At 34.5% G+C, this 11455-nt stretch overlaps 2 protein-coding genes across 3 annotated transcripts; one reads left to right on the forward strand and one right to left on the reverse strand.

Moving 5' to 3' along the window:
• Positions 1–4339: 4339 nt before the first annotated feature.
• On the forward strand, positions 4340–7461 carry LOC139850717 (endoglucanase 5-like). Its single transcript, XM_071840271.1, has 9 exons — positions 4340–4537; positions 4626–4838; positions 4972–5172; positions 5270–5356; positions 5431–5719; positions 6042–6205; positions 6300–6672; positions 7029–7070; positions 7181–7461. Exons 1-9 carry the CDS (start codon positions 4340–4342, stop codon positions 7459–7461), a joined length of 1848 nt encoding a protein of 615 aa, XP_071696372.1.
• Positions 7462–7551: 90 nt separating this feature from the next.
• LOC139850718 (reticulon-like protein B8) lies at positions 7552–10802 on the reverse strand. 2 transcript variants are annotated; one of them, XM_071840273.1, is made up of 6 exons: positions 10095–10122; positions 8884–9072; positions 8631–8802; positions 8162–8294; positions 7973–8042; positions 7552–7888 (listed from the first exon to the last, which is right to left on the reverse strand). In XM_071840273.1, exons 2-6 carry the CDS (start codon positions 9065–9067, stop codon positions 7725–7727), a joined length of 723 nt encoding a protein of 240 aa, XP_071696374.1. In that variant the 5' UTR covers positions 9068–9072; positions 10095–10122; the 3' UTR covers positions 7552–7724. The 2 variants fall into 2 exon arrangements, with proteins under 2 accessions (XP_071696374.1, XP_071696373.1); XM_071840272.1 differs by lacking the exon at positions 10095–10122 and adding an exon at positions 10665–10802 and having other exon boundaries at positions 7553–7888.
• Between the last annotated feature and the right edge of the window lie 653 nt (positions 10803–11455).

The following is an 11455-nucleotide window of genomic DNA, read 5'->3' on the forward strand; positions in this document are numbered from 1 at the left end:
AAAGTTGTCAACCTATCATCATTAGCTTTAAGTTAGTTGGATCATCATGGTCATCATCATCATCATCATTATAGTTATGTGTTTGATATATATGTTCATATATATATTACCGGTGTTCCTTTTAAGAGTATTCTATGTTTACCATTCTCATAGTTTAGATGTTGTATAACTCAAACGATCCTCGTTGCTATCAAGTAAGTCAATGGACAGCCAGATGTAACCGGGGCCAGGAATCTTGATCCGGCTTTAAGTTGTGACATTCGAGATCCACAACCATATCCCAAACTGGCAACCTAGACACCATCCATGACCGTAAGTAGCGGTGAGTCTCGTGAAAGTCATACGTTATCCGTTTGTGATTATAGCTCATTATATTCATATACGTTTTAATATTTTCAAAAGTGTGTATAGGAATACAACACGATATGTTATATTATAACTTTATGATATTATGATATTATCTTATAATATTATCACTTTTTTTTAATCATATTATGTTAATAAGTAGGTTAGATAAGTTTTATTCACTTTTAAGTTATTCAAACTTATCCTATCTCTAAATGATATTTCACTAATTTAAATTCATTATTATCATCATATAATACTTATCATATTACTTTCATTCTTTAAACTAGGTTTTATATTTTTCATAATCATAATCTTTTCATCTTAGTATTTACTTATTCATACTTATCAAAAGATTATCTTCATTATTGTGTTTAGTAAATCACTAATGTTTATCAAAATCTCATAATCAAAATACTTTCATTCATATCCAAATTACCACTCAATATTATGATTCAAGTTTTATCCTTAAAGTTTCATGTCTTTCACCAACTTTTAATCCACCTAGTTTATTCATGTTCGTAGCTATCATAGTTCATATTAATACTTATCGTCTTTATATTATCCATATTATTATTATTATTATTAACAACCTCATTAATCTCTTTAAGCTCATATTTTAAATTCATTAACACGCTAAAGTATTATCAAGTTTAATTATATTATATTAGATAATATTTATTAAATAACATGTATAATATTATTATTATTTATCTTCTAGCTAGAATTTAGGTACTAGATTACCATTCATATTGTTCATACCAATATACACGTACACACATACATATGTATGTAATGCATGCCTATCTGTATATACTCATGTATACATATCTATAACTATATTATATGTATGTATTTGTTTACCAAGTTTACAAGTTTTATATGCACGTTCTTGAAACCTTATCATTCGTTTTTCATATTATAAACACGTTCATATTCCTACTCATACGTTCATACATATTTGTATAAAGCTTCATGTTTATAATCATATATGTTCATAACCTTTATATAATTACATAAACTATAATAATTCAAAGGTTAGATTAAAGAGTTAAGCTTTAGTAATACCTTAGGAGTGTTTTAGGCAAGAAAAGAGTGATGTTCGATGGTGGTGATGAAGCCGAACATTAGCAGGAAAAATAGCAGCAGAAACAGTGACAAAACGCGACAAAAAGTGGCGGTTGAATGGCGGTTTTGGGCAGCGGACAGCAGCAGCAAAAAGGCAGCAGCAGGAGGCTGTTAAAGGCCTGTTTTGATGTGATTTGGACTGCAGAAAATCGCAGCCATGGGTGGTGTTGAGTGGCGGTTTACAGCAGCTGAAAAAGAGGCGGTTTGGGTAGTGTTTGGTGGTCGAAAACTGCAGCAAAAAGCTGCGGATTGTGGCGGTTGTAGGCTGAAAAATTGCAGCAGAAAGTGGCGGTGGTGATGGTGTTTAATGGTAGCCGAATGGTGGTGATTGTGAAGGTGGTGATGGCTGCCGAAAATAAGAGGAAGAGAGGAGAGAGTTGTGAGTTTTTGATGAATGAATTTGTGAAGGGTTAAGGGTGTTTTTATAGGCCAACTAGTTAGAGTTTGATTAAAATCCAAATTGCTCAAGAATGATCTAGAATTTGATTTGGATTAGGATGAATTCAAATGTGATGGAGTAAGTTTAGGATAGTGATAATGTTAGGATAAGTGTTTATCTAGGATTTAATTTCTTATCTTTTATTTATTTTATTTATTTATTTATTATTTTTTTACTTAATTAATGTGCATTTTAATCCCCGCACATTTTATTTCTCATTAGTCCTTCGTTAATTATTTATATATATTTCGATGATGATAACCCATGATAGTTTGTTCTGGTAACCTCGTTACCCACTTCGTTACTTTCAATAGTTTCGGTTTTCTAACCGAACATGTTTGCGTTGGACCACCTAAGTTTTAAGTTCGTTCGTTAAGTATAAAAATGATCGAAAAAGTTGGGTTGTTATAGTTTACCTCTAAAAAATCATAAATTCTAAAAATGTATGGGGTTTTATAGTTAAAATTAGTGGTGTACTATGCAATTTGAATTTGATTCTCTAGATAAGACGATTAAGAAGTTTTTATTACTTTAAAACAAGTTTGGGTGACATTTAATCCATTGGACCCTTTCGACCCAATATATCGATCAGGCTTTCTTTTAATTATATTTCTCTCTTCTGTATTTAACCCGTTTTACCATTGGAGAATGACATGGATTTCATTGTTATTGTCAATTTAATTATGTCGATGTTTACACGTAGCACAAGACATCGAGTCAAAGATTTGCTGGGAAACTGACTGCTACTGTTGCATCTCACACTTGCAAAATGTTCATTTTGAAACCAGTGGCTTAACAAGTTCAAAAAATACATTTTTAAGTATGGCATTAAACAATTGTATGAGTTGCTATAACATTACATAAGCAATATCTTAGTGTTATTTTCATTTCAGACAAAAATTCTGTTAATAAAGTATGTAGAGACCACTTGACATTCTTGGTAGTTTATTATTCACATTGGTAAAACAGATAATTACAAGATAATTACAGACATTTGCCATTTACATGCTCAAATTCTGTTGTCAGCTGTTAGAGTTTGTTACTAAAAGATATGAGCAAGCCAAGATTGACATAATATAAACTGAATTTTAAGATCAAAGGTGCAAAGCTAATTGCCCTTTTTTCGTAGGGGCGAAAAGATTAGACCTTAGAAAAGCATCTAACATCAGTTCTCTATGTAGGCCCACTTGACTTTCGTAGTTCAGTAGAATGAAGGCTACGCACCAACACTCTCTTATCTATTGCCCAAGTGTTTCACTAACTCGCTGGCCTATTATACCCTACTATACCACTAATTCAGGCTATTCAGCCGCTTACTTCTACTAATGTAGGGCTAAACCAGGCCTTTTCTCTTTAAATATATTGAAATAACGTTTTGGTTGTAGGCTTCTAGCCTTTACCAAAACTAGCCTCATGCAAAAAGTAATATTTTAGAAATTGTCATGTTGAAGTATAATGATGTTTGAACTTGAGATCTTTTTGAAAGTATCAGGACCCTCAACTACTAAGTTATCATGGGATGGTTGTTCAAGTACCAATGACTAGTAGCTAATTTTACACCTATATATGTCATAGATTACTCGACCTTACATCCATAAACAAAAGAGATTTTACCTGTTCAAGTTATACGGGATTGACGAATATTTTTACTTATGTATGCAACTTAATTGGGTTATTCCATTAGTTTCCGACCTCCTGAGAAATCTATATAATAAGAATTAAGTCTCATGAAGCAATGGTTAGGAAATCAAAATTCATAACATATAAAAAAATAATTTATTTCTTCTACCGTTGAATTGTTGGAGCTTCTTGGAAGCCCATGAACAACACATGCACTATTGAGTTGCAATGGATATAATAATAGATTTTGTATCATGCCCTTAATGCACGATCAACTACCTTTGTAATTTTTAATGACTTCGAATCCAAATGTTACTTCATACCATTTGTTAAATTAAATATAGGTTGTCTTAAAACATCAAAAAAGTGTATGTTTGAGAGCAATATTGTCACTATCAATCTTATGAAAGTCATACCCATAATCAAAAATCTTATAATTTCCTCAAAGACATAAATATATGTTTTGCGATAAATTTGTTAAACCGATTAGTCAGAATCTCTCTAAATAAGTAAATAAATAAATTCTAATTTTAATAAGTCAAACCAACCAAGATTGTCTCCTATCTAAAAGAAAGGCAATCATCAAAAGGAATTAAGGATGACTAAACACAACGTGGGAAGCTCTAATCTTGATTCTTTAACATCAACGTGAAGGCTACCATCTTTCTTATATCTTCAACTTCATCTTATATAACGTATTTATTTATATAATAATAATAAATCATCAAATCTTCTATATATATGACACATCATATCTTCTTCATCATTCAATCAGTCAAACAAGCTCAACTCCATCCATAACTCATCATGTTGAACTCGAGACAAGTTTGGTCTACCATCATTTTACTTATAACCATCATCGATGCATCATTAGGGTTTGATTATGGGGACGCCATGGACAAAAGTCTCTTGTTTTTCGAGGCACAAAGGTCTGGCAAGTTACCTATGAATCAACGAGTAAAATGGCGTGGTGATTCAGGTCTCCAAGATGGTTACCAACAAAAGGTCAGTATCATATCAAAGCCTTTCTTCTCGTTTAATAACATCGCTCATACTTTTTGATCTCGTCAACTAAGTTGTTGACAAAATGTAGGTCAACTTGGTTGGAGGTTACTATGATGCTGGCGACCATGTGAAGTTTGGGCTGCCAATGGCTTATAGTGTCACAATGCTGTCATGGGGTGCAATCGAGTACGGTAAAAGTATGACTGATCTTAATCAAATGGGCCATGTTTTAACAGCCATTAAATGGGGTACTGATTACTTCATCAAAGCTCATTCAGAACCCAATGTTCTTTGGGGAGAGGTAATAACTAATAACTCATGTGCCGTCGCTATAACTTAAAGCCACCAGTTTCCTATCTACTATAACTGTATAATATGGTTGAAAGATGAAAATTAGTTTGGTGACCTAATGTTTTTGAATATTGTTGGTGCAGGTGGGTGATGGGGACTCGGATCACTACTGTTGGGAACGAGCGGAAGACATGACTACACCACGAACCGCTTATAAATTGGATACCGAGCATCCTGGTTCTGACCTTGCTGGTGAAACCTCTGCAGCTATGGCTGCTGCTGCTATGGCGTTTAGGCCTTATAACTCATCTTACTCTGACTTGCTCTTAGTCCATGCTAAACAGGTAAGGATAAGACTACTTATATCGAATCCTAGTTCTAAGATGAGTATTTAGTGGTGTTTCGACGTGACATTTGGCTTTTTATTTTGATATAATGCAGCTTTTTTGGTTTGCTGATCGGTTTAGGGGAGTGTTCACGGATTCAATCCCGTGTGCAAAGGAGTTTTATGATTCATCTGGTTACTCGGTAAGTAAACACTTATTTCTGTACTATTGCGGTTTTTATGGTTTAAAGTCTGATGGGTTTGTTCTGATCTGAAGGATGAACTGTTGTGGGCGGCTACATGGTTGTACCGAGCAACCAAGGACGAGTCCTACTTGAAATATGTGGTGGATAACGCTGCTTCTATGGGCGGCACTGGTTGGGCGGTGAAGGAATTCTCTTGGGATAACAAATATGCCGGTGTCCAAATTCTTTTGTCCAAGGTGTTAATAGACGGAGACGGTGGTGCATACACCGCCACCTTGAAACAGTACAAGGCGAAAGCCGACTACTTTGCATGCGCTTGTAACCAAAAGAACGCCGGCTACAACGCACCCATGACTCCTGGTTTGTCACTATATCTTGGTCTTTGATTTTTCCTGAAATAGCCAAAATTGTGTGCTTATTTTAAAAGAGAGAGAGAGAGAGAGAGAGAGAGAGAGAGAGAGAGAGAGAGAGAGAGAGAGAGAGAGAGAGAGAGAGGGAGAAAACAAGTAGAATGACCATCTTACCCTTGTAAATTTAACGATTTTTGGACGGAGGGATTATTCAAAAGAAAATTGCAAACTACAAGGACTACAGTGCAAAAAAAAAAAAAAAAAGGGCTATAAACACAAATTTGAACAAATCACTGGGATTATCCGCATAATTTTGTCTTTCATCAATACAGGGGGACTACTGTACCTGCACCAGTGGAACAACATGCAATACGCAGCCTCGGCTGCATTCCTTCTAGCCGTATACTCAGACTATCTCTCGATCGCAAAGTGGGTCCTAACGTGCCCCGACGCCAATGTCCAACCTCAAGAACTACTTGGGTTCGCAAAATCACAGGCATGTTTCAATCTAATACATCTTTCAAGATTATTTTCTAACGCTAGGTTCATGTAACTAACAAAAGATGTTTCGGGTGTCTTAAAACATGCAGGCTGATTATATCCTAGGGAAAAATCCAAAGTCGATGAGTTACATAGTCGGGTATGGTCAAAATTACCCGATTCATGTGCACCACAGGGGTGCATCCATTGCCTCCGTATATGTACTTCACTCGGTTATGGGTTGTGTACAAGGATTTGATGCATGGTACCGACGCCCAGAGGCTAACCCTAACATTATCTACGGTGGGCTTGTTGGTGGACCAGACAAAAATGACAATTATTACGACGATCGGGCCAATTATGAACAATCGGAGCCTACACTATCTGGGACAGCTCCTCTAGTAGGACTATTCTCTAAGTTACATAGCATCGATTCGAATAATGCGCCTAGACCCACCCCAACAAAGGGTCAAACCACTCCATGTGAGTAACAAAGTAAACATATTTAATCAATAATCAGTGTTGCAAGACTCGGAATTACTCGGCGAGTACTCGGTTTTTACAACTTGGCGAGTACTCGGTCAAACTTGGTCAAAACCCGGGATTACTCGTAAAATCAGCCAAAACTGGCCAAAAACTCGGGATTACTCAGAAATCAGTCAAAATTTGTCAAAACTCGATAAAGATCAGTCAAAGTCAAACTTGGTCAATATCTTAGTACTCCCCGAGTTTCCGAGTACTCCCTAAAAAGTACCAACCTAGTAGCGATTTTTGCAACCTTGTCGATAATACAAATGTTACGCACTCTAACTAAGATATATAATCTATAATTGATGCAGACTCGCACCATACGGTACCAGCAAAACCATATGAAAAACCTGGTAAGTTAAAGCTTTTAACAATACATCTTCTTGTTTCATATTTTATGTAATAATATAATCGAAAGAAAACTTAACGGTGAGATGGTGTTTTTGTTTAACAGAAGCGCCAGTCGAATTCTTCCACTCGATAACTAATTCGTGGACAGTTGGGAGAATCGCATATTATAGGCACAAAGTGACAATAAAGAACAAATCAGACAAGCCGATCACAGATTTGAAGTTGGAAATCGAAAGCCTGTCAGGGGCATTATGGGGATTATCTCCAACTCGATATAAGAATATATACGAGCTTCCAGAATGGAATAAGGTGATCAAACCTGGTTCTGAGTGCAGTTTCGTGTACGTTCAAGGTGGCCCACAAGCTAAGGTGTCAGTTCAATCTTACCATTGATCATCATTTGTACAGATCCAGCTTCATTTTATGTACTGTAACCTACGGAACCTTCTATTTTTGACAGTTATTTTCATAAAATTGTAACTACTATGAGGAAATGAGAAAGGGTTCATATTCAATTTGATAAATGATATATGAATATATCTATGCAAACAATAACACCGATGTATTAGCAAACTACGATAAATACACCATAAGCAGTCTAAATGGCAAGAATTAATCTTGCATAGCATAACATTTGCAACATTTAATAAATAAAATCATGCAAATTTCTTCCCTGCGGCTTTTGGGATTCGGCTAAGTACGCTAGCATCGAGCTTACTGTAGTTGTTCTGAACCTTTCCTAAAACAGAGTATACCATGCTATCGATCTGGCCATCGTATTTCTCGTAAACCACAGGCAGAGTGTGGGCAGCCACAAAACCTTTATTAGCAAATAATAAATAAGCAAATGTTAAAAATAATAAAAATAATACTTAATGTGCAAAAAGTGATTGCAAGTTCTTACCAATATAAATTACAGTCCAAAAGTTACACCAGGTTCCAATTATTGCAGCAGCTAACAAGCTCCCAACAACCTAAACAAAAATTTTAAAAAGAAAACAAACGTTTAATTTTAATTTTAAAAACAAACGCTTAAGATGATGTTAGTTAACGAATCTAATATCAAGTTTTGTCAGATCAAAACGTGACGTACAACTGCAAGTTGCTTGATATCCCCTCTAGACCCAACATTTTGAAGAAAAGCCAAAGCACGGTTAACTTCAGCGCCTACTGAAGTAGCAATGTTCACGAATAGCTCATCGGGAAGAATGATGCGAGGTGGAGACCTGATTTCATAAAAAGCCAAAATAGACAAATAAATAAATATTATGCTTGATTCATATTACCTTTTTATAGTTTTATAAAACTAGGATAAAGTGACGTTTAAGGACATAGTAGAAGAAGTACAAGCATATGATCGGAAAACTATATATTATAGTGCAGTGACACATAGCCTATGTTGCTCCTCTAAAACCAAGTTTTGACCTTTGAGGTCAAACAGTCTGCTTTCCACATCAGATGTGACATGGATTCACCAATTCATTACTTTTTCTTACCTTAATTACAGAAGTTTCTAGTGTGTTTTACTATTACATACTACAGGTGCTAAGTTGAGAACGTACCTATTCAATAAGTGTGACCAGATAAACTGACCGATGATACATACAACCAGACCGAAGCACACAAGAGGCAGAAAATTGTAGTCAAGCCATTCAAAAAGCACCCAAACAGCGGTTGCAGCACCCAATACACTTGCTGATATCTTTTTGTTCCTCCATAGGAGCACATCAGCAGCTTCATTATGAAAAAAATTAGTTATACAAGATACATGATTAATATGTAAGGTCAAAATTACTATAATTAGATTCACCCTACATTTGCCGCCCCCCAAAACATGATGAATAGGCTTCTGTCTTCCAAAGAGCTTGTTGAACTGTTCATTGACGGTGTGTGATTTCTCTTCGGTAAAAAATGAACCAGAATCATGCTTCTGGTGCTTATCGGATAGCGTATCCATGATGTTGTTGATCAGATTTTCAGGTGTTATTCCTTCAGGCATGGTTCCTGTAGTTAAAAAAATCAACAATGCTACATTGTTACTATCAGACTATTATTTGTTCTAAAACTCGTGTAAGGAACCGGAACTAACAAACTTTCGTAACAATAATTAATCGATTAAGATGAAATGTAGAGCCTCTATTAGGTATATACTACTCCATTCTAAAAGAATCCAAAAAAACTGTTATATACAGACATTAACGATTAGTAATGAAATGTCACTTAAGAAAAAGCTATCCTTTAAACTTTCTCACAACCAAGATTTCTAACTTCAAGTAACGATTATTAATGAGCATAATTAGTGGCGGAACCAGGAATTTTTTTCAGTGGGGACGAAATTTCTTTTAAGAACGTTCACATTCACTGCAACTTTTTTTGGGCAAAATATGGAGGCATTTAAGCAAAATATAGAGGCTTTTGGTCAAAATATGAAGACTTTTGGCAAAATATGAAGACTTTAGGGAAAAATATGGAGACTTTGAGGGCAAAATGTTGAAGCTTTGGGAGCAAAATATACAACAACAACAACAACAACAACAAAACCCAATACCACATAAGTGGTGTATGGGGGAGGTGAGATGTAGACAATCCTTCCCCTATCCGAGAATAAAGACAAGTCATTTCTCCACCCAGAGTGAAAAGACTCTCAAAAGTACAGGAAGTCATCCCTCTCTCTATTCGACGGATAGAGAGATTGCTTCCGAGTGGACCTCCGGCCAATAAGTAGGAAAAAAATATTAAATTAAATTAAAAATAAAATTGAGACGCCATGAAAATGGTAAAATCAAATTTTCATGGGAGCAAAATATGAAAATTCAAAATTCTATTGGGGCGGGCGCCCCCGCCCCGTCCCCATGTATTTCCACCCCTGATCTGCATAATTAGATATAAAAATAATTCCAAGTAAACATCACACAAAAAGAACTCCCATCTGTTCTGAAATTTAGATCTTTAGATAATTGACTTTTTAGGTCAGAATTAGGTTATAAAATATACTGGTCATAAAGTAGCAATGATAAGAGGCAAACCTTTCAGGCAAAAGCAAAGTTATAAATTAAGACTAATTGAGATTCATCTTGACTCAAAACCTTTTAAAAGTGCAAGTCAACTTTGAATCAATTCAATATATAAATTGTTATACATACATAATATAATACATAAAAATAATAATAATAAATATGTATATAAATTAAGATTCTTTTTACATTAATTTAACAACGTTAAACAAATTTCTTACAAACTTAAAAATTCAAAGATCCATTAGCATGTGCTCTTAATCACTCTGTACACAACTCAATAGTATAAGTCAATAAATATTAGTAGTATCAAAAACTAAGATTGAAATAAATAATTAACTGAATTATACAAGTAGAACAGCGGATACAAATTATCGGTGATCAATTGGTCAAAATTGGAAACTGAGACGATAAAGCAGTATTAGAGTACTACCAAAAATAACAAAAACCTAATTTATTTAATCGCGTGTAGTAGTAAGAATGAAAGTAAACACATAATATAGAAATTAAAAGCTTGAAGAAACGGTTAACAAAGATGAACATGTAGATATAGAAAGCAAAAGTGTATATATACGTATATACCAAATTATGCTGTTTTGGTAGTTGAAATGAGGAGATAAAATATTAAGAACGAAATAAACGATGAATTTGGGGATTTGTAATCGTATGTCTGTGGGGGTAGCTGGCGCCATCACTAAAACGACAGCGTTTCATTAATGGCCCGTGCGATTCATATCCTAATTCTTATCTATACACCAATCAATATATATTCTTAGACTATATGTGAGTTAAAAACTTAAGATCAGTGTTTTAAAAAAACTGTCGAGATAGTTTTACCATGTTACCGTTGTAAAGGATCGAGAAACGATTAAAAAACAGAACACTTAAAAGACAATCAACAACGCTCAACAACGGCCAAGACGGTAAAAAAAACAGTCAAGACGTTTAAGACGGGGTAGAGACGGATGTTGATCAACTTTAACTTTGTAAATACATTTCAATAAATAAACATCTCAAACATAAATATTTCAAATTAAAGCTAAATATCTATGTTTACTTTGAAATGTTTATTTTTGAAATATATATAAAAAGTTAATGTTGGTCAACATCTGTTTCAACTTCGCTTTTTCTGTTGCGACATTTTCCTATCGTCTCGACCATGTATCACGGATTTTTCAACTTGCTTAAGATACACATATATAATGGTTAATATTTTGATATTCTTATAATTATAATAGATTTCTAGTTTAGTAAATTGTTATTGGGATAATCAGTTAAACCCAATTAATTAAACATACAATTGAGTAAGAAGTTCACTATCTTTGAGTAACCTAAAGAAACCTTATCACTATTTGGTGAAAATATTGAATCAT

This window comes from Rutidosis leptorrhynchoides, chromosome 5, assembly GCF_046630445.1.
Source record: "Rutidosis leptorrhynchoides isolate AG116_Rl617_1_P2 chromosome 5, CSIRO_AGI_Rlap_v1, whole genome shotgun sequence".
Classification (NCBI taxonomy): Eukaryota; Viridiplantae; Streptophyta; class Magnoliopsida; order Asterales; family Asteraceae; genus Rutidosis; species Rutidosis leptorrhynchoides.